The 23,930-nt window shown below is 41.7% G+C and overlaps 1 protein-coding gene across 1 annotated transcript in view; it reads left to right on the forward strand.

Annotated features, from left to right (window-relative positions):
* TBX15 (T-box transcription factor 15) overlaps positions 1-23,930 on the forward strand; it is a gene marked incomplete at its 3' end in the record, with an annotated part of 96,347 nt that overhangs the window by 51,392 nt on the left and 21,025 nt on the right. Inside the window, exons 2-6 of the mRNA XM_082337851.1 lie at positions 5,952-6,165; positions 15,694-15,795; positions 17,525-17,696; positions 18,094-18,261; positions 21,638-21,702. Of these exons, the coding sequence (XP_082193977.1) occupies positions 5,952-6,165; positions 15,694-15,795; positions 17,525-17,696; positions 18,094-18,261; positions 21,638-21,702 (721 nt within the window). The remainder of the gene's footprint in view (positions 1-5,951; positions 6,166-15,693; positions 15,796-17,524; positions 17,697-18,093; positions 18,262-21,637; positions 21,703-23,930) is intronic.

Genomic DNA, 23,930 nt, shown 5'->3' on the forward strand with positions numbered 1-23,930 from the left:
TGAGATCTGTCTGCAACCAGCAGCAAAAGCAAGGTGTCCAGTCTGTTACTTTCAGCTGCGTTCATAGGGAAAAGAAAAAGTGACACCCTCCAAATGTTCTCTGCCCATGCATGTCGAGGATTTTGTACCTTCTTTGTAGTCTGCAGACCCTGATTGCCAGCAAATCGACCGCAGGGGAGAGGGAAGGGCCACCTGTTGCACTAAATGTTCACAAACCTTGCAAACAAAAATAAACAGAACAAAAAAAAACCCTAACAGCTTGTAACAGCTGCCACATTCCACCCAAGAGAAATCTTTATGCTAATGGAATCTGACAGGATCTACATTAGATATCTACACATATGCAAATAAAAGAAAAAGAAAAAAAGTAAAAAAGTAAAAAAAGAAAAAAGGGAAAGAGAATAAGTCTTTTGGGCTCCTCTGGGTAGATGGTGTTTTATGTATATAAGGCTTTTGTCATTGTTGTCATTCCTGTAATTTACTTTTTTGATACCTTGGAGTAAAACATTTGTTGAGTGCATGAGCTGCATGATATGGCCAAGGACTAAACTGAGCTCTTTTTGTTTTATTAGTTAAATAAGGGGAGCAGTATCCCTGCTATTCTCCAGCTGCAGAGAAAATTCTGCTGAAGATCCATGTATGAAGTTGCTTAGAAAATTAGTCATTTAGTGTCTCACATGCCAGTTTGCCTCTTGTACCAGACAGATGAAAAAGCAGGGAATGTACATGAGGAATAGTAGGCAGCTGAGTTGTAGAAAGAAGTCAGGCAGTAGCAGCTCGCTGTTTTGTGTAAGAGGGCTCTGATCCCAGGACACGTAGTGCTGGTGCAGGAAGCCGGTTGGGGTTATTTTCCATCATCGTGGGGCACTCAGTGGGGATGCTGACCTCGTAGTCACCATGCTTGTGAGAATGGTGTTTTCCTTTCTATCTGCCAACAAGAAGCCTGGGAATCTGTGGATCAAAAGAAATTATGAGCTGAGGATTTCCAGAGCGATCTGGAGATAGTAGAAATGGGAAAGGGATTAAGAAAGAAAAAATCTGACCTAGTTTAATGTTCCTCTGTAATCTCCACAATGGCCATGGTGTCCCTGGGAGCTCTGAAAGTGACCCTGTGGTCTTGTTGGCAGGCTCAAAGGTTGCTGAAAGTGCTGAGAAATTTCCTCTCCTCCAGATCCAACACTGTCAAACTGCAGTAGCTGGACACGTGGTCAGCGTGGTAAGAAGGGATGATAGGAAGCTATCCCACAGGATAGTAGAAAGGGAACAGCCTTTTTGCAAGTGGCAGTGAAAGAGAGCTATGCTTCAGGCCTCAGAGAGTTTTTTTGCACATTGAACTCATGGATCTTCTCCATGAACTTTTCAGTAGTGTCACATCGGATAGTTTTGATCTCCTTGAAACAAAACGCTTGCAAGAGTCTGTCTGTTTTTGACTGATCCCATGGTCAAAAACACTTGGTCAGCTTGTTTGTCCAGGCAAGCTGCCTGTAACAAGGGATGGTATTTTAGGAACTTTTCTCTGTATTGTCTCTGGGGAGAACATATTAGTCTGGAGGAGTTAAGCATTGGTATTCCCCTGTGGTCACCAGGTCCTTCTCCACACAGATCAAAATATCTGTGTTTCCTCCTGGCTACACATCACTCCAGAGAACAGCAGAAATAATCAGTGGAAACATCAGAAAAAAGAACATAAGGAATGAGCAAGAGTGGAAATGGATGGTTTTAGACGAGATTTGCAAGAAGGGGGAAGTGAAAGAGGCAGAATGATACGAACTGTGTAGTCAGCAGGAGCTTTGGAGGCGTTCACCTCAATAGCTATGGTGCAGCAGGAAGGGCCCTTCTTCAAGCAGACAGGTGAGGGGAAGGACCTTGTAGAGAAAAGTAGGTAAGATCAGAAAGTGCAAGTTCATGGGTGTCCATAAAAGCAATGAAGAATGTTTTGACCAGAGGCTGTCTCAACTGAAAGCTCAGTGGAATACTGTAGGTTTAGAAACCTCAATTGCATCTACTCCCACTTTTGCTAGTTGCCAGCAATGGATGAGCTTGGTTTTGAAGTATCCTTTCTCAAGGACTGTACTCTACCCTAGCAAGAGAAAAACATAAAACTATTTTAATTGCTGCTTGCCTAACATATGCCAAAAGTGGCATGGATTGCAACCTAACATGGCACCAGAGAACCAACATTCCTATGGTAGTGGCCTGAGAAGGTTTCCTAACTCTGAAAGGAAGCCGCTGCATGGGGCGTCTGCATTTCCCTGTGGCTGGACCTTGAATTCAGCATGTGGGCTTTTGTATAAGGCACCCCTTTAAGGAAATGCAAACAATCTTATCCTGTCACTTTGCAGCTAGAGGAAATTATGGGAAGCTTATCTTCTGCAGAAATCCTTCTGTTTGTCCTTCAGTCAGACACAATACGTATTACCAGCCAGAATCTGCACCTCAGGGTGGTCACAGCACATTCTATTTTGTTGGAGCTTCAGGAGCTATTCCCTAATTCCCCTCTGCTTACACTAATGTCAAGTAGACGTAATGTCTCTGAGTTTAGCAAAGTTGCACCCCATTGAAGCTGGCGCATGAAGAAAACCAAGCTCCTGGTTCGAATGCCAGAAGAAAACTCAGATCTTCTTCCTGTCTTGTTTCATTGTGAGCAAGTACGTGCAGCAGAGTGGCTTGAGCTGTGCTAGATGCCAGCTGCCACAATTAATTACTACGTATTGAGACCGATTCACCCTGCACTCCTCTGTATGTTGCTCGCTTACAGATGTTGACACCTGTCTCCTGAGTAATTCAGAATCCTAACACATGTAGAGAACTCTAGTTAAGAGTCAGAGTCTTACAGCGCTAGATGTCATTAGGGATGATTTTCATATGTCAGATGCACTTAACTTCCCCTGAATTCCACGGGTCTGGCATGAACTCAGTGTCTCCAACTGGATGACACCATTCAGGAGGGCTTAGCTCAGGAAAGGCTGAAGAAAACACAAAACCCATCTAAGTGCCTACTGAGACTGAACTAAGAGCAGCAACACCTAGTGACTCTCCCTCTCCCATTTCCAAAATTGGAGGAAGGAGAGGTGCTTGCTGTTCTGTGCGCTAATTTGGGGGTAATAATAGATCATATTTCAGGGCACAAATTTTTGTGATGGCACAAAATAATAGTCCTTGGAAGAAAAAAAATTCTTTTCTCCATTATGTGGTACTGCATGGTGGGGTAGATACTGGCTTATCAACAATTAGTGAATTCCTCTTGCAATTTTTGATTTGTGGCAGCACGGCAAATCATATCAAAGGTTGTGGCTCTCCTTCCACTTCCATCATTGTCAAAAAAACCCTCCAAAAGTCTGTAAAGTCAGTGGAATGATATCAGCACAAGATCAGTGAGAGGGGGCTTAAGCCTCTGATATTTAATTTTCTGCAGCATGCAATTCCAGTCAATTCCCAGGGATCCCCAAGGCTCCAGCCACATGCCCAGTTTGAAAGGCTGTCCAGGAAATGCTGGAATGATGTGGGGGCAGCCTCTAGCCAAGTGCCATCTGTTGGCCATTTACCATACTGCTTCAGAGGATGCCCAGAGTTTCTGAGTGTCTGAACCAAGCACAGATGATGTGGCCTAAACCAGTCTCTTTAGATTCAAACCTGCAGTTTAGTACCTCATTTCGGGAGGAGGACTCCATAATGGAAGCTTTTCCCTAGGTCCAGTCTCTTCAGACTCTCAGTGTAGTTTACCTTTACTTTTTTAGGACCTCAGAGAAGACGTAAGACTTTTGGTTAATGGTTCAGCACACGAGTAGGTATACAAAAAGGTCTTACTGTGATTTGTGAAGCATACTCTTGCTTTTTATTAAAGGATGACGTGATTAACCATCACTAGAAAAATAAATGTCCTAAAGATAGTGACCCCTGCTCAGGCTTACCCTCTCCAACCCTTTGAGGTAATTTGATTGATTCTCTGTCTTGTGGTCACAGAACCCCAGCAGGTTATCTCATATTATCTTGGATCAGCTTGTGTCTAGGATATCAGCTTGGGGTGTAGTGCTGGTCTCCATGTAACAATCCTCTGTTGGTAGGTTTGTGCTACTCCTTTAGAGGGATGGACCTGTTATTGCTTCAAACCAACTTGAAAGTCAATGGGAGACATAAAGGACTCCATATTCAAAATGGATTGGGAGCAGTACATACCAGACCTTTCTAACGTCCTACAGAATTTCTACATTGTACTGGGAGATTGTCTAAATCATTGGCAAAGTTTACTGAAAACATCCTTCAAGCAAGACGTCCACTGTCCAATGACATATCACCTAGGGTTCTCACAGAAGATAAATGCTTCCTGATGGCACTTGGGACTGGAAGTTTCTCACATACTATCAACCAAACAGTTTATGTCCATGCCACTGCAGCAGTATGAATTTTCCAGAAATGTTTCCATGTGGCAGGAGGTGGGGCTGGTGCTTCTGCAGATGGCATCTTCAACCTCAGCCTCTTCTTAACTATAGCCCTCTGCACTGATGTGCGAGCTGCTCCAGGAGACACTGTCTCTCAGAAACACTGTACATCTGAGACTCAGCCCGTATGACCTCATGGTTATTAAAGAGTTTCTGGCATTTGCTTGGTATGGAAGGAATCTTAGCTGGGGTGATTTCATCACATTTTTAACACATATTGTTACTTTTTGTCTCCTTAAATTTCCCCTGCAGACAGAGATATCTCTTTCTTTCTTAAAGTGCAGGGAATATATATAAATAGCTGTTTTATTCCTTCACTAGAGTGCTTGTACTTATGTGATCACTGAGGACACTCTGAAGTATTGCTTATGTACCTTCTTTGAAATCCACAGAGCTCTTCTTGAGCCATTTGACTGAGTGCTTCACATCACTTTATTCCTCTGTCAATCACCTGTATAACACTAGTGCCAATTTCTTAAAAATCAGGTTCAAAACATAAACACATTGCTTTGCAGAATGTATTCTGAATTATTTTGATGTGATGTGAGTGTGCACCTTGTTGCAAAATAACACCACTATTTGCAAAATTCCATTTTAGCCCTACCATACGAGAACTAGGACCATATGTATACCATACCTACCTAATACATACATGAGATATTTTTGCAAAGAAACGGCCATCTGACTCAACGTGCCAACCTGGACTTTTCAACTAGTCCAACCTCACTTCTTTGTTTGTTTGCTTATTTTTTGAGCGAGCCTTCTTCTTCTTCTTCTCCCCCCTAAAGAGATGTGGTTGTCTTATGTGCTCTTTTCTGCAGTTTGCTTCAATTGCTTTCCTTGGTAACATATTCCATATGTTTACTGTCTCCCCTTTTTTGCCCTTCAGTAGCCTAGAGCATTTTCCTCACCAAAGCTGCATGGTTATTTTCCCAGGAAATGTCATTGTTCCAAAAAAGATATTATAGGAGCAAATAAAACACATTTCCAAAATGGTGCTGCCAAATAGCAAAATAAAAAAATGCTCATTATTTTTGATGACAAGGATATTAAAAGGAAAAAAAATGTGTTGTTTAAAAATAACCAACTCTTCAATAGTAGTGTGGGAGGATATTCAATTAAATGGAATATATTTCTCCAGTGAGTCCATCTAATCTTGGATTGAAACTATGGGTTGAATTATTTTTTTTTTCATTTCTATTTTTTTAATCTATATTTTGTCCTCCATTCCCAGCATTGTTTGTTACTATTTACATTTTATGTTGAGGGTCACTTTTTTTTCAGCTGTTTCTAAAACTTTAAAAAAATGCCAGATGTCATGTTGGAAACCCAAAGCCCCAAATCAGGCCATAAATCACAACAAACCATAAATATATATGTGTTTTTATATATATATATAAAAGGCCATTGTACTGTTCTTTAGCACTTCCCTTGTTGGCTTTCCTCTTCCTGCCCTCTACCACTTGCAACAGGTAGAACTGAAGTGTCTTACCTGGCGTGTTTACTTTGCAGACTCGGAGCAGAGCACTGGATCAGACACAGAGGTGCTGGCAGAAAGGACATCCTGCTCATTTGGCTCCCATTCTGACCTTACATCTGGTGGCTCAGGCCCCCAGCCTCCTCCACCTTCATCCATGGAAGAGATCCAGGTAGAGCTGCAGTGCGCTGACCTCTGGAAAAGATTTCATGACATTGGGACAGAGATGATCATCACGAAAGCAGGCAGGTAAGACATCTCTGGCTTTTTGTCTAGTTAAAAAAAAGGATCATAACAAAACAAATTAATTTTTTTTTTTTTTTTTTTTTGAAGAAAGAAACTCTTTTTTTCTTCTTGATAAGCCAAAGGAATAAATATGCAGGAAAAATTAAATGGCTGCCAGGGTTTCACAGCTGTATCTTCTACTAGCTTTCTTAAGACAGGTAAAGTTGTTTCATATTACTGCTTGAATCAGTGGCTCCAAAGGAGAACTGGCAGCTGCAGGAAACTGCTGAGGATAGTCTTTCCTTTGAGCAAATAAATCAGGAAATGATCATTGTACTGTTGGCTGTACTGAATTTAAGAAGAGTTATGAATTTGGGGGTGAGCCATTTGAGTTTCCTTTCAAGTTCCCATAGCACTTCATGAGCCAGTTGATTTAATCTCAAATATAGTGAAATTCAAACTCACCTTTGCGCCAAATGAATGTCTTCCTGCAATTCTAAATAGATAAAATATTAATGACTTCCTGCATAAAAAAATGTGCAGGCTTAATGTCTCCCTCTGCTATTGCAACTGATACCACGTCAGCTGAGTTTAGGAAGAGCCACTAATAAGCCAGATTTTTGTTAAAAGAAAAACTCACCCTGCCATGCTGTTATCCAAGGGTCAGATCTTCACTGCTGTCTGCTGTTAAAAAATGGCTAGAAATCTGTCTGCCAAAACACAACTTGAAGCTAGCCGTAAATTTCTAGATCCCTCAAACTGGGATTTTTAGCCACGTTTGCATTAACGTAATGTTCCTTGCTTCCACCTGATGAGGTTTTTAATTCCGATTAACGCGGTGGAGCCGGGAGTCAGCACCATGGACAGGGCCCGTTACCGCGAACGGGCCCCGTGCCCGTCCCGGGCGCTGTCCTGCCCTTCCGCAGCCTCGCGGGGGGAATTTCCCCCAGCTCTGGGGGAAAAACCACGGTGGTCTACCGTTTATAATTTTGTTTCATGTCTGTGCTCTCAGAATTTGCCAGAACAGCTAGACTTCTTGGTTTATGTTCTTGTGAAGTGAGCACTATTGCTCTGTAGCCCCAGGAAGTCCAGATAAATTAAGGAAAGTTATATCGGACAAACAACCCAGATAATCCCTAGAGAAGATTATCAGAACTAGATTAGCTCCCGGTTTTAGATATACGATCTCATTGGCACAGGAAGCATCTTGCATCAGTACAGAGTGGGCTGCTGGTTTTGCCCTTCTGCCTCAAACGGAAGAGGCAAAGTAACAGGAACTGTAACACTTGCTATTATGCAACACCTTTTCTCTGGAGATGTCAAACCACACGCAGAGAATGTTATTATTATCCTCTTTTCATAGGGGGGTGAAATAGAGACCCAAACAGATTAAGTGATCTGCCCAGCATCATTAAATACGACACTGGCAGATCCAAGTTCCTTGCTTCTGACTTTGTTTTCCTCGTGCCTGGGCCATGTTGGCTCAGAAAATTGAAATAATATATAGTTAACTGTTGGATTAACTAGAATTACTTCTCTTATGGAGAAGACATGGACACATGGAGTAGATAGACTTAGCAGCAGCATAAGTATCTTGAAGCCCACCAACACAAGTGCACACTAAAATGCCCAGGGCTTAGTGGTATGAAGATTATCTCAGCAGCTCACACATTTCTGAATGAGGTAGCTGACCCTTCTGGGATCTTAAAAAGCCATATCCTGATTACAGGTGTTTTTAAAAAAAAGTCACCAAAAAAGTTGCAACAGCAATGCCACTGCAGTTTTGCAAATAGTTCAATACAACTTCTCACAAAAGCCTTGATGGCATTGGCGGGGTCCTGGAGAAGGAAGGGTTAATGGAAAAAATACAGTGAAATATTCTGGGGAGATATAACATAATGAAATTAAGTACTTTGGATCAGTTCAAAAAATGAAAAATTTCTATTTGGTCAGACTCATGCACATATACAAAAAAGATTCTGTAGTTCCTTAAAAGTTTCTGGGAAATTACAATATCGAACACATTGCTGTTTTTTGGTGTTGTTTTTTTTTTTTTTTTTTTTTTAAACAACTTTTTGTTGAAAATTTTCATCTGCTGTCTTCAAGCTATAAACTCTTATTTGTTGATTGGAACTATGTATTTTGACACTTTTGATATAAAACTACTGTTCTGGCATTTATGAGTTGGAATGTTTCATGTCAGCAATGGTTCATGGAACTTGCCATCCATGTTGCCTTTCTGACAAATATGGCTTCCCATATTGCATATCATCATCATAAATAATAGATACACGTCCCTACTTACACAGTAATAAGAGGAAGCTGATTAAGAATTATTGTGAGATGTACATAGTTCCTTCCATATGGGTGCATGGTGCAGCTGAACTACAATTCCAGTGAAGCACCATGCCAGGAAAAATGAGTCCCATTTAGTAAAGAAGCATCCCAAAACAAAACTTTCAGATTCACTTCCCCTGCCTGATTTTTTTTCTTTGCTTCAACCTGGCCCCAAACAAAACAAACAAACAAACAAAAAACAAAAAAAAAAAAAAGAAGTTTTGATTTTCTTAGATTTTGGCTCAAAGATTTTGGTTTTCATGTTTTGGAGGAGAGGTCTCTATGCTCTGGGGAAAACTTTGGTCTGCATTTCTGATGAAATATCTCTTTCCCTATCTATGCAGCTGTCAGGGGTGTTTAACAGCACACGTTAAGAAAGACAGACACCCTAACTTTATTTTGAGGAGTCCAAAACAATAAGTATTTTGATAATCTTTAGTAGGGAATAGACATAGGGAAGCCTGTAAGGACTGTAAAGAATATTTCTCTTTCCAAGCTTTTTTTCTGTACCACCATTAACAGCATTCTCAAGTGCCTTTGCAAGCTCCAGTCTTGATAATTTTTCCACTTATGAAAGACCATGTATCACAATACAGAGTCATAACTTACTGTGCAAATCATATATTCTTTACAATTCTAAATAATATTCTTTCTCCCTGAAAGGAGATGCTTATCATTACTTGAGTCCTGATGGCCAACTGGCTCATCACTGGCTGCCCACACAAAATTTATATAGCTACTAAATATACATATTTTTTCTGTTTGATGATGTTCTTCTCCAGAAGCAATGTTAACAATATTGGAGGGATTTTTTTTTTTTCTGCTGACTACGTTTGTAGGTTAACCATTACAAAGCATAATGAAGAGTTGGGCAGTTTCTTTACGTAGTACATCTGTTTATTGGGGATGGTCCTTATAGATATGATAAAATTCACAAATTAAATGTTTAACCTCTTAGGTTAAACATTTTTCTTTCAGAGAGGATGTGTCAGTGATGGGTGAGAGCTGAGTCTAGCAGTCCTGTTGCTCCATATGGGATGCACGGTATATGATGCATCCCATAGATTAGATATTGTATGATTTCTGGCAAAAATAGCAGAACTGGTGTTATTTCCTGAAAATTTCCTACTACTTATTGAAATTGTGAGAGATGCACAGTGTAATTTGCAACTTCTTCCTTTCCCAGGGAAGATTTTGCTCTCCTTGTTGCTTTCTCTTTGGAAACCCTGTTTGAGTCCTGTAAGGCCACCTTGTTTTGAAAGCCCTTATAATTACAGACTCAGCTGACTATAACTACAGCTGCTCCTTAATTTTCTGTGACTCGTATGGCACTGGTTGGTTCCTGCCTGATCCCACAATGTCTTTCTGCTCTTACTGTGTAATGCTAGTTTCTAACCTACATTCTCATTTTAAACATATTTCTGGAGCTATATCCTGCCTACGTCAGGCCTACTACATTTTTTAACTTTCAGACTCCCACTCACATTTAATTCTGCTTTGTTCTTTCTTTTCTTGAAGCTGTATTTATAGATGTCTTTTTTGTTTGTTTCCATAAACCTACTTCAGTCCTCTTAGACCTCTTCCTTTCTTCCTTTCCATCAGAAAGTTGTTATTCAGAATTTAATGAGATGCTTATAACAAGATTCCTTTGTTCTCTGTGCAAAAGATGCAAATGGATTTCTGTCAGTTGCAGTGCATTCAAATCTGCAATCACCTTTATCTCCTTTTTGTTTGAAAGGCAACCTTAGACTCTGTACAAAATAATAAATTCAACTTAAGCCCCAGGTCATACTGATTTAAGAAACTATTCCTAAAAACATCTTTAACTCTTTTTCTCTACTCTCCTTCACCAACGGTGATCACACACGTACCCTGGCAACATCAGCAGAGGAATTTGAATCCCTCCCCACACCTCTATGATCCGTAGCTCAAGTCCATGGTCACCTGAGCTGCAGGTGTAACTGTTAGTTAACTGCCGCGTAGAAGTGCTGCCCAAAGGGGAAAGCGATGTGCACTTATTACTGGGGGGATACACTATAAAGAGTGCTTGGAGTCCTGCTCTGGAAGGGAAGCACTGCCTGCTGTTAATGGGGGTGGTTATATGAGTGTGACCACGCACACAAGCACAGCCAGGAGGTATTCCTCTGGAAACCCAGGTTCTAGCTGTCACAGAGTCAGGATCTCACCTCAGCAGTGAGGGAAATGATCTCATCTGTCATATAATAGTTATCATATCTGTACTGTAGGATGGCTCAAACCTAAGTGTTGAGGCCAGGCTCAGTAATAAGCGTGGAAAAAGCCAGTAGTGAGTGGACAGGTGACCTTGTCCTCTCCTGACTCCTCTGTGCCTCCTGATAGGTTAAATGTTTTTTTGTCTGAAGTTTCTTTGCCTCCCTGAAACCATGAGTCTGAGTTGTTTGAAACGTCTACTTGGGGCTGTTTACATTACCAAACTTTTTTTTTATTTCCGGTGGAAGGAAGGAAGGGCCCCACAGTGCTCTTCAGTTAGAGACAGCAGCAGGGGTTTTGTTGTGAAGATCTGTTGATGCTGAAGGGGCCCATGGAGAGGACTTCTCAGAGTGAGGGCTGGTAGGCTACAGCTACCAAACTGCCACCCAGAGGTCCTGGCCTAGTAGGTCAGATAAGCTTTCTCTAGCTTCCAGAAAAATGTCCCCTTTGGGAGCTACTGAGAAGATCTGCTGGGCTCCCTCTCCCTCATAAACAATAAATCCTTTTGCTCCCAAGCCCTGCCCTCAGCCTTTCCTCTCAACACAAACATCTCTTCTGCATGACCCCACGCTGCAGAGGGAAACAGAAAGGCATTCCTCGCTTCCCTTCCCTTCCCTTCCCTTCCCTTCCCTTCCCTTCCCTTCCCTTCCCTTCCCTTCCCTTCCCTTCCCTTCCCTTCCCTTCCCTTCCCTTCCCTTCCCTTCCCTTCCCTTCCCTTCCCTTCCCTTCCCTTCCCTTCCCTTCCCTTCCCTTCCCTTCCCTTCCCTGTTGCCTTCCCTTCCCTGTTGCCTTCCCTTCCCTGTTGCCTTCCCTTCCCTCACTTTCACTCCTCACAGGTTTTTTTATAAAAAAATATACATTTGGCCCTGGTCTTAAATGCAAGGAAATATGAAGTATGAAGTAGCAATGATAACTTCAGGCTGTCCTGTAAACTCATGCACGTTGTAAACACCGTGCACACTTAATCTGTAAACCTAAATCACATTATTTTGCAGAGTTTCTCAATCAGATTTTTTTATGACTGGGAAATGACTACTCTGTCTGTTACTGTCAATAGACAAATTGTCTTTTGCTACAGTTAAAGAGCACATCCATTCATTTCAGGGTTTGCATTTAGCAGATGTGACCTTTAAGCAAATTAAATCTTATTTAAATTAAGCTGTTGTTTACGCAGTGGATAAATCATTACACTAAACAGTCATGAAAACTGTGAAATTTGTGCCAGTCCTTTAAACTCTCATCTGACTTCTTCTCACTAAGCGGCCTGTACAGGAGTATTTCCAATGTCTGAAGAGCTTCAAGGAACTGCATTTTTGTTTTGAGACAACCTGCCAGGTGCCTTGTAATTTCTTATCCCCTAAAGGGGAATTGTCCTCTCTAAAACTAAGCTGTGAAACTCAGAATGAATTTATGTTCAGAGGGATCTTTGGAGGTCATGAGGCCCATACCTCCACTCAGAGCAGGCCAACTTTGAAGACAGGTCCAACTTGACACAAGCTTCGCATGTGCTGGTTCAAGGGACAGGGATAAGAATTGGCACCTTGAGACTCCTAAGGGTTAGGAACTGAAGCTTTATGCTATTGGGAAAAAAAAAAAAAAATCCAGTTTGGGGATATACCTGTGATCCTCCTTCTTTGAACAGTTTTCACAAAGGAAAATTGAGCTATATTTTTGTGTTAAATGAAAATTTTAAACAAGAGCAAAAAAAATTATGCTGGCTGCCACAATCCAACTACTTCTTTCTATTGCTGAAAGTTTCCAAACGTGGTTCTTAATATCTGTACACTACTGTGCTGGCAAATACTATTTTAATCGAGTTTTAGAGATCTTTAGATATCATTAATTTTCTTCACATTCAGAATTTCATAAACCTCATTCTCGTTATGGAAGGAGACAGGGGTAGACTGAGGCACATGGTTGATATAAAAATGCTTTTTAAAACACTTCTAAGTGGCCCTAAAATAATTGTAATAACTTATTTCATATCACATCGTATTTCCCCTAAAAGGGTATTGTGTGCGTGTGTTCACAGTCTAAGTTTAGGAAGACTGTTTTCCTGCTGAGTGGTAAAGCTAACATATAACTTGACCATCCCAAACTGCTGCTGATACAAAACCTCCTCCTAAGATATATCAGATGTCATCACGTGTTCCTTATGAAAACAGACAGCCTTTGTGTCTGTAACTGTTGACTATAAAGCTAGCTGATATCTTTCTAGATGAAAGATTCTTGGCTCTTTATTACTACAGCCATATTCAAACAGCATGAATTCCTTCCAAACCTTTGAGCCTCCCATTTTCTATAGGGCTGGTGCCTCTGTGGGGCCAAGAGCCAGCCAAGAGGAAACACAGAGCACAGGGAGGTAACCAGGATTACACCTGAGTACATCCCTAAGTCGCCACTGCTTGCCTCTGCCTTTTCCATTTTCCCCTTTCCAGGCAGCAGTGCTGCTGGAGACCTGCTGTGACAGTTCCAGGCCACATCCTGATGGCAAAGAAACCTGAGTTACTTTTACACCCACAGAAAAAGAAAAACAGTAATAATTTACACAACTTTAAAAGTACACTTAAACCTTAGAGAAAGCAGTGGGATCAGCCGAGCTCTCTCCGATCATTTTAGAGATTAGCCTCTAAGCCTGTTGAATGGTCTGCGGTAATCTTTTACAAGGTATTTCATAAGCAAGCAACCCCACAGGCTACACTGCAACTTTACACGGGGCTGCAGATTTGGAGAGAGCTTCTCGGGACACACAGCGTTCAATTTTCCCAAGACAGTGCACAGACTTAGATCCAAAGCGACTCAGATTTAATCCTGGGTTTCTCATCAACATCCTCTGAAACATGACCTACCTCTTAAGCTGCTCCCAAGCCACCTCTCTCCAATTAAGGAGAGCTGGACTGTAAAATGCCACATCCTGTACCCATTTGGCTTGGCAGATTTAATAAGCCATTGTGGTAGGAGCAAGGTAATGCCCTCAAGACACTGAAGACTAATCCATTATTCCCTTCCCCCCCCCCCCCAAATCATTCAACTAGCAAACCCACACCAACAATTGCACAAATCTGCTCTCTCCTTGAAGGGTTTCTGCAGACAATTTTTCTGACAGTTTTATGTCTCTCATAACTCGGGTTAGCTGTACTCCGGCAGCTGTGGGGTGGTGCTCTCCTCACCCCCCACAATAAATACCTTTTTCCAAGGCAGATGCAGTTACTAACAGGCCAGAACTTTCCTTCTCAGTGGCCTGAAATGGAAGAGCTGTGGGTAAGGCGAAGGCTGAGCGCTGACCTCCTCCTTCCCACCCTCTTCTGCAAGTGGGTATATGTGGCCTGGATGGGAAAGAATGAAATAGCTTCTCATGGTCGCATCCCTTCAGTGCAAAGTTTGAGACACATGTTTGGAGATGCTGACATAAACTTTCCTATTTTCTTCCTCCTCCAGGCTGTGTTCACTGGTAATACTTTGAGAAACAGAAATGTTGGGAGGAGATCTCAATCTTTGACATTTCACTGCTCCTCACTAAACAGAAAGGAAAGTGTCATGATGGTTTCTAAGGATGGCCCCTAGAAACAGTGGACAAACATTGCTTGTACACTTTTACATGATTTTGCCATTGCAATTTTAAATTCCCTTCAATATCCTCCTTCCATCCAAATCACCCTAATTCCATAAGGATATATCTACTTATCAGAGGAGCAGAATGTAATTTCATATGAGCATCCAGTATTTTCAGAGTTTCTCCTACCAAAGCTCTGTATCTTCTGGGCAGAAGTCATGGCATCGAGTAACACCATCCTGTAGGACCTCAGTTCAAGGTTTTATCAGATCAGGGCTGAGAAGCCACTCAAGTAGAGCTCAGGTTGAAGTTAACAGTCAGTGAAACAATGCAGAATTTCGTTTAGTGCTCTGCTGCTCGTTTCATTTTGCACTTCACCCAATTTTGCTCCTCATATTTTATGAAGACGTTAAAATACCACGTTAGTTGCAAATAAAATATGGCATAAACAATTCACTCGGCATGCTGTTTGAGGGAAGTGTAGAATGGCAATTGGACTACTGGCAACCAGAAAATTTGTAAGAAGGAGAAATGATGCCATAGCCACACTAACACTGGTATGCTTTGAGGTTAAAATTGTTCTGAGCTGTTCTCTTCTGAAATAATTACCTAGCTACAAACACCTCTAGACCAGTGACTAGTGCACAGCAGAGCTAAACTTGTGCTCAGACAAAAAAAAAAAAAGGCTGAGTATTGATTCTTGCTGGTGTAGAGTTTTGTAATTTGCCTATCAGAAAATGCTTAAGACAGATCTGGAACATATAATGTAGAAAAAACAAAACTTATTGAAAAGATTGCACAAAATACTACCAAGAACTCAAGGAAACCATGACGAAAATGCCAGTGTTTACATTAAATGTAAAATATATGCCTAGTAAGCAGATTAATTTGAGGGGCATTTTTTCTTAAATAACTATAAACATAAGAGTGAGAGGATCTTTTAGGATGATGGATTTGCTTTAAATATTACTCCAGTACTATCAAACTCTATCCTGAAATGTGATTTTTCTCAAAAAAGAGAACTAAAATGATCCTGCATTTAACGGAATATGACAGAATAATTATAGATGGACAGCCAGCAGGAAAAACAGCAGGAAGATACACTGCCCATCCTAAAAATGCCTAGAGGGGACAATTTGTGTGGAGCATAGCAGAACTGTCTGCTAGGAGCTGGGAACAGAGTGCTCGACTGGGAGAGTTTTATTGTTACTCACAGGTTGTTATCCTGCTACTCCTTTTTGTAAGTGGGAAAATTTTGAAGATTCAAACCACTGCCAGCACACTCTTTGCTACCCACACCAAGCCCAGAGCAGTCATGCCAAGAACTGGGCTGTGTGAAGTAGCGTGCTCCTGGTGTCAGAGAGAGGACAAAGGAGCCCCTTCGGCTTCCTTATTCACCATTTTCTTCCTTATTTCTGCTCTTCTTCTCCTAGGAGAATGTTTCCAGCCATGAGAGTGAAAATTACAGGTTTGGATCCCCACCAGCAGTATTATATTGCCATGGACATTGTGCCGGTGGATAACAAGAGATACAGGTAAGTTTTCAGGTGCAGAGGTAGGAACTTTGTGATAACTTACTGTCAGTGACAGCCTAGGAAAGACAATGCCCTTAGACACCATTGCACAGGTATGCTGGAGGAGACCGTGTTGATTTACACCAATATAGTTGATTTGACCAGAATTGTGAGACACAAATCCAGAGGTTTAATATACTCTCTTGCACTTTTGGATTGAAATCTTGCTCTTTCCAAATAGCAATTTTTTTAATTGGGGAGATCCCTAGCATGCATTTCACAATTGACATGATTAGCAACAACTGTCTGAGGGAACAGATAACTGGAGTTGCCAACAGGGAGTCTGGAGCCTCTAAAACTACTTCAGCAAGAAAGGAATGGACAGTAGCGCTGAACTAAGATGGGCATCTCAGGTCTGGCCTGAACTGAATTGGGTGATTTTTTGTTTTAAAAGCATTCACTGTTCAGCACAGCAGCCACAGGGCATACGGGCCCTGACCTACGGTATGGAGACACTGAGAAACCCTCTGGTGACTCTCCACTACTGAGCTGAAAGACAGGAAGAAGAGATTTCTCTGGGCTCCCAATCCTAAAAAGCACTTTGGAAAACTCATGGTCCTCTGCATCCAAGAAAACTATCCAGACAGAAGTGATTTACTTATACTCGTTAAAAGACCCCTGAGAGCAAGCCTTTTCCCCAAATAGTCTTGACTGCACCACCAAAAATATTACATTTTTGCTCTCAGATTGTGCAGTGTTTCTCAGGGAAATGTTTTTCCTGGGAAGCACAAAGGTAGTGTCTGATACGCAGCTAGATGTTCTGCCCCTTTCTTTGAGTGTGGTTCTGACAGCATTAATGTCGAAAATAAACATATTGTCTTACACTTTGTTTCTGTCCTTGTTAGCTTGTGCAGCCACATAGAGCAAACTAGCAGTGAAAGGAACAGATTTTTTTTTTTTTTTCATTTCTTTTGAAAATACATGAAATGAGCCACTGTTTGTAGGTAAGGACTGAAATAGCTTAGCAGAGCTGAGTAGACACCCAATGAGGGGCAGCACAGGGCAGAACTCAGAGGTGTTAGCAGGACTGTTTGTGAAATGCCTTAGGCTGCATGACAGAAAGAAAAAAAAGTATGTAGGCAAAGCTGTGGTAGAGAAATCTATGGCATATATAGGATGGCTAGGTCCACACGAAAGATCACAAAAGACCAGGAACATAAAAATTATTTTTTCCTCTAATCCCAATGTTTGTAATACTATATGGAATTTCCTATTTCGCAACATTTCAAACCAGAAATTCTGTTTTATCAATTGCTCTAGTGTTATCCATTGGATTTTTCCTTTTCTGCATGAAGACACGTGTGTTTTGCACAGTCTGGCATGGCAGCCAGTGCAGATTTCCAGAAATTCCAGGGTGTTTATTAATATTTTCAGAAAAGGCTTTGTTTACCCATATTTTTACTCTGGCTCAGAGAGGGTTAAGGAGTTGAGAAGGCACATGTGGCAGAGTTTTACAGGGCAAATAACTGCAAAGGTGGTTTTAATAAGGAATCAAGTTTGAACAAGTGGCTCAGGGGTAATCTGGCTTTCATTTAGAAGGTAGGAGGTTGCAATAAAGCACATTCTCCCTTGACTGCAAATGAGAGCTCGGGGTGCGTGCGGTAGGGTGGCAGGGGAGGGGGAGCCCTGGAAATGCTCCTCGAGTGAGTGAGTGACAACTTCCCTTAGCCATCACCCCTTCCTCTTTCAGGTATGTGTATCACAGCTCCAAGTGGATGGTGGCTGGCAATGCTGACTCCCCAGTGCCCCCAAGGGTTTACATCCACCCCGACTCGCTGGCTTCTGGAGACACCTGGATGAGGCAGGTGGTCAGTTTTGACAAACTCAAGCTGACCAACAACGAGCTTGATGATCAAGGCCATGTAAGTTAGAAGCCAACCCTGATGTCTACTACCCCAGCCTTGCTCCTCTCAGATTTGAAAGGGTGCTGCTGCTGCTCCGATGCTCTTGTGTCCTGCTGGGCATGCGTGTCTGTAGCCACTCCCCAGAGCTGCAGAGCTTTTTCCCCTACTTCAGTGGTTTTCCTCAAAATGTTGCTTGACCCTATAAAGCAATAAAGCCCCTTTCTCCCTCGAATGGGAGTTCCACTTTGACATGGCACCTGCATATAGCACAAACTTTGTCTCGTACATACCTGTAAGAAAAGAGTAATTTTCTTCATATTAGCCCTTACTCCATCCCTGCTTCCTTGTACCTCTGGATGTAGTGTAGATGTTTTGGAAAAAAAAAAAATCCTTCTCCCTTTGTTTTTTTCTTCAGATCATCTTGCATTCAATGCATAAGTACCAGCCCCGTGTTCATGTCATCCGCAAGGATTTCAGCAGTGATCTTTCTCCTACAAAGCCAGTTCCTTCAGGAGATGGGGTGAAAACGTTCAACTTCCCTGAGACTGTCTTCACCACAGTGACAGCCTACCAAAATCAACAGGTAAAGCTGCGTGCCTTCAGGCTCCTTCTATGTTGTGTGTTCATAAAACTACCAGTGTTTGAGCCATTAACTTCTCTAAGAAATGTAGCTCGAGAATTGTGTACCTTTGACAGGCTCAGTGTATTTTTTCCGCACAAAAAGAAAATCCTTGCTATGGGGTAGTGTGTAGACATGAGGTATCTAGCCAGAAAGCCCTCTTGCAGATAAGGTCCCTGCAGATTTTATTGTAAAGTACATAGGTGAGATCAACCATAAAGAGATGTATTGTGTTCACTTTTCCTTGCTGCCTTGTGGTACAAACTACAGTCTCCTGTCCCCACCATAATTTTAAAGGCAGTACAACTTGCTATCTCACAGAGAAAACACAGATTTTTTTCACTGCTAAAGTGAAGGAAGTTTTATAGAAGAATAATCTTATCAGTTTGCTGACAAAAGAAGCTTTTGAACGTAAGCAGCAGCAGTCTACATATTGCATATGAACTAAAATTCTCATGCATAATTCACGTTTGATTTGGATCTTGCACAGTTCCCAGTGGAGAGTGTTACCATTGACTCCAGATATCATAAGGAAGAGATGTTGCTACAGTGGGATCCTCTCTGCAGAGGCCTTGACTACTGAGCTTTGTTACTGATCTGCCCCTTTTTCTTGAACCAGCCTTCATAGCTCTCAGAAATGTAATCTCAGCCCACACTTGTGTTTGATTACAGAATTCCCTGTCTATTTTCCCAAAAGATATGATATGTTTTAGAGGAAATTACTTCCTAGGAAAATGTGAGCATTTGAGAATGTAAGAATTTGAGACCCCAGCAAAGAAAGGAGTTTTGGAAAGGGCTCGTTGTGGATTAGACGTTTGCTGCCCCTTCTCCAGTGGACAGAGAAAGATGGTGTCCTAGTCTTTGAGGAGGAGGTGGCCTACTTCATCTCTTCTGCAGGCATGTTCATTGCACACACTGAGAGCTCCTTATATCCACCCATTCCCTCTGTAGTCCCTTTATGTATTGCTCCTCTGCCAACCACTTCTGCCTCAGGGATTCCCACTAGCCTTCACACCACCTCTGTCATGCTTTGGGCTCAGTGTGCTCCTCTTCTCTTGTTTGTGTACACACACCGTTTATTTTATTCTCAGGTGAGAGACGCTGTGCACATCCCTTTTCCCTTTCCTGTCATTCTCCTCCTTACTGGGGTGGGTGTTGTGATGGCATTAAAAGAGCTCTGTAAGGTGATTTTTTTCCCAGAATGTGAAACAGAATCTCTGTGAAGCTTTTTGCTGTGTTAATAGTGTGTCCACATAGAGAGCACAAGATACTGTTATAAGCTAGAATGAGGGTACAAACAGGCTTGGAAGAAAAAATAATCTGTTATCAAGCCTAAGAAAATAGGTTATACAATTTTCTGCCATAAATTGCAGAGAAATCAAATTGGGAACCGCGAGGTAAATATTTCTCCATGACAGCATCTGTGCTTCTGGAGAATGACTTCATGAACTCAGTGGGTGTCTTTATACTTAGTATTCTTGGATTGAGGGGCAAACCCATGTCAAGTCAGCTTAGGGCAGATCCTCACATTTGGCCAGTGAATTGTTATAGAGTTTTTATTTTGTAACATGTAAGAGAGAGCACATGTGCTGACAGTGCTCCCATGACTGCTTCTGGATACCCACTCCTAACTTTTTCTCAGTCTGGTCCCCTTGAATTGACTTAAATTGGGATCCAAAATGGATCAAATATTCCAGCAGAAAAAAATATTGCAATAAAATGGTGGGTTTGCTGTCATTGCAGCATTTGAAATTTCCTGCCCCCCTGCCCAAATGCATGTACTCCACAAACTTTAACTGTAGACCAGACATGGAAAGAGGATAGAGAAAGGAGAAGAAATGTCAGGAGAAAGCCTGTCATTCTTCCCTAATGACCAGACCTATACAACAGAATTACACAGGTAAGGGAGGTGCTAAGGGAAGGATCTCTGTCAGGCACTGGCACTGTAAGCCACCTCACTGTAAAGAAGCACTGAAATTGCTTCCTCTCTCTCTGAATTCCACACATTTGGGGGTTTTCTCAAAAAAAAATTGGCAAAAGGCATTATTATAATAGCAGTAAAGGAGATTCTGGTGGGTTGGAGAAAACTTTTCATTAAAAATAAATTTAAATCCTCTGAATTTGCCTGCCTGCCCTCCAGTGGCTGTAAAACTTTGCCTTACTGGGAGAAGCGTCTCTGGAAACAATTGTAAAATGTTAGCAAATCCACCACAGGGATTCCCTCTGCTGTAATTCCATCCTCCACAGAACATATCTGTCTCTGTACACACAAGTCCCAGGACAGCTGCAAAGTCAGGCTAGCGGAAATTAAGTTCACAAATTAAGCTTCTGCAAAAATAGGAGCTGCATTCCAGATCTGAGGTTAATATCCAGAGTAAGGGCTTCATTCTGACAGAAGCAAAACACCTGCAAATCCGCTTCAGATCAGTCTGTATTAAACTAGTCCCTTTTGAGCAGTTTCAGCAAAAACACCTCAAATGTAATCGCATCTGGAGATCTCGCTCCCTTTTTCACTCCAGAGACGTGGTCTCTGGGACAAGGTGAGGCTGTCAGAGGGGACCTCTTGTGCTATACCAGGTTGGGAATAGCCAATGGGGAGTATGATAACATGGTCTGCAAGGTCAAAATCCCAATATTATTTTCCATATTTACCAACATGGAATTCATGTCTAAAAATAAAGCAGGAAGGAAGATTTCCCCAAAAGCACTCCGTCTGGCTGTCGTCGTTTTTGATTAGAGGAGGGAAAAAAAGAGAAAAAAAAAAAAGTGGTTTCCAGACCAAAAAACCCTTGAATGGGCCACCCAAATGCTGGCCAGAACAGCAGCACCTTGTGCGCGTGAGCGGGTGGCCAGCTGCTGTCTTTGGAGGCTGTAGCCTGTGCTTTGCTTGGCTTTTTCTCCTTAGCATTGTTTGAAGGTCCATGAGTGCATCCAGCTGCTGGATATCTAGAGTGTTGAGGCTGGGATAACCCAGATACCAGTCAAACCTGAGCATTATGCCTGCTTCCCGAACCACACAGCCGTTGATGAGTTATAGCTGGTGGGGTTTTCCGCCTGGGTCCAAGACGCACTTCTCCTCCGGGAGCAGCCTCTCAGCCCCAGCGCTGTGCCAGGCTTCCCGATGCTGCCAGGTTTCTGCCTCTGGCACTGTTCATTTGCTAAGCAGATAATCTGTTCATGGATAATGGAAGGGTGACTTTAATATAAGTCTGGGCAAAATAAGTATGAAAGATCATCATACAGGTGGTTTGGGCAAAAGTGGTAATCATCAGTAATTTTCATTTGTTGAAAGAAAAAGATTTTGAAGAGATCAGCTAATTCTCTTTTTCTTCCTTTGTAGATCACCAGATTAAAAATTGACAGAAACCCCTTCGCTAAAGGTTTCAGAGATTCTGGGAGAAACAGGTAACAGGAGCTTATTTGTGTTTCCTCACTGATCTCTCGCCTTGCCCTGCTGAGTGCACAGGGCACGTGTCTAAGGCTGAGGAAGGCATTTTGCGATCCTAATTCATTTTTACAGGAGAAATTTGCTCTAGACTAGTTCTTAGAGGAATTAGGACTGTTTTACTTTACTTAAACAGATCCAATGTGTAATGATGGCTTGCTTAGAAAAGACTTTCCAGGCTAGCCACCTAGACTGACCCCATTTCTTGTCAGAAGTTTCTTCCAGTGCTGCTCCTACCTCTGCCCGGATCCTGCAGTCCCAAAACCCTGAGAGAGGGTTTTAGATATTCTTAGGCAACATATCTCTAAAGACAGCTTATCACTTTCCTGCTTGACAACATTTGTTTCTATGACTATTTTTTTTGCTGTCTTATGTTTAGTTTCCTGTTCACTGCTACCTCAGTACCCCTTCTGTTACCACTACTTTCAAGGCTGTTTTCTTCTGTATATATGCTTTTATCTTGTTTTTATTTCCTGCTGGATAATTAATTTATTTATGCTCATTTCTATTATTTTCATGTTCCTTTGAGCTTTACAATTTGTTGTTGAGAAACAATTAAAACTTTCTTTAGCATCTCTGATAGGTTATTAAACTGTTCCTGTATTACTGGTATGGTGCCATGATATCCAGAGAATTAGGTAAAATAAATGAAGTTGTAAAGATACTGTAGAGTTTCTTTAAAATTTTTTGTTGTTGTTACTAAAATGAAGAGCAGAAATAGAAAAATGGGGGACTGCAGACTTTAAAACAGAGAAACAGGTCACATGCTAAAACTCTGCAAAATAGTGAAAGTTGTAGGAAAGAGGACCCAGACACTTTTGCTTTATTATACACAAAAATGGTATGAAAGGATGAAAGGCAAGTTTTTCTTTTAATTTTCACAGGAAATTCCAAAACTTGGAGACAAATGCTTGCTTTACATTGGAAGAAAAAATTGAGTTTCTGATAGGTTTGCAGGATAAAAGTGCAAAAATGTTCTGTTTTCAAACCATTTCAGTTTTTCTCCAGTGATGTCAAACGGTTTCACTTTGTGTTGCTTAATTTTGTCAGAATTTTTATGGAAAGATTAAATAGAACACCTTAAGCATTATTTAGAATATGTTGTATTTTAATAACACAATAGTAACCCCAGAACTTGAACCCAAAAACTTTTGTATTAGTAGAAGGCATTACCATGTTATCAAAAAAGAATAAGAAAGTCCGAACAAAAAGATTCAACTTTCTCTGCCATTCATGAATCCAGCAGAGTGTGCAGCAGATCTTAGTATTTCAGGTCTAAATGACATGGGTATCCTTTAAATCAGTGTGACAAAGGCTTTAAACATTAAATTAATTATAGAATTAGACATATATGACTATGTTTCAAGAACCCTAGGGTTGTAAAGCAAGGCTCTGAGTGTGCAGACCAGAGTGAAAGTCGTGTGCATAGCCCTCATTTGCTGTCCCCATGGGCACTGTAATTCAGTTTTTCCTTGCATGCTCCTCTTGTGTGTGTTCACCAGGACCGCTACCTCATTCATGGGAAGTGTTCAGTGAATGGGCAACCGCCCAGTGTTTCCCATCACCCATTTAAACGCTACACTCTCCGTGATCACGAAGAAGACATCTCACTGACCTAGCAGCTTCCTAGCTCAGCTCCTCTGTTCTCATCTTATGTTAGCCGTGCAAAAAGATGTTACCACCCTTAGTTAATTCCTGATGTGGGCGTTAGTTCTGATACTTGAGGCATATGTGACTTCTACTCTGCTCTCCTCCCCTGGGAGGGGGAAGTAATATGTGCCCCGGGTACAAGGTCTTCCCTGTGCGCAGAGATACAGCTGCACTGGAGGCTGGGCTTAGAAGAGGGATTGATGCAGTTCCAGGTACACGGTGGGCTAGATTAACGTGGAAGGCATTAATAAGGCCCTAGCCCAGCGAATTTGGACAGTTTCCTGAAAAGGTTGGGAATTACTGATCTTTGTAGCTCATTGATTTAAGAAAGGGCAGGAAATTGCTACACAGCTGCAGCTGTGGGGAGGGCTCAGTAAGGCTCTCTGCTGATGTAAAGAGGAATTAAAATCTTTAAGGTATTACACATCAAAGAGAGCAGCCTGAGGCTTTAAGAAGAAAAAATAGGCAAAGGTATTTGCAAGCATATATAGCAGTCAGGCGCCTGCCTCACAAGCAGTGGTCTGGCTAAGGTTGCATC

The sequence above is a fragment of the Platalea leucorodia genome (genome assembly GCF_965183815.1).
Source record: "Platalea leucorodia genome assembly, chromosome: 2".
Classification (NCBI taxonomy): Eukaryota; Metazoa; Chordata; class Aves; order Pelecaniformes; family Threskiornithidae; genus Platalea; species Platalea leucorodia.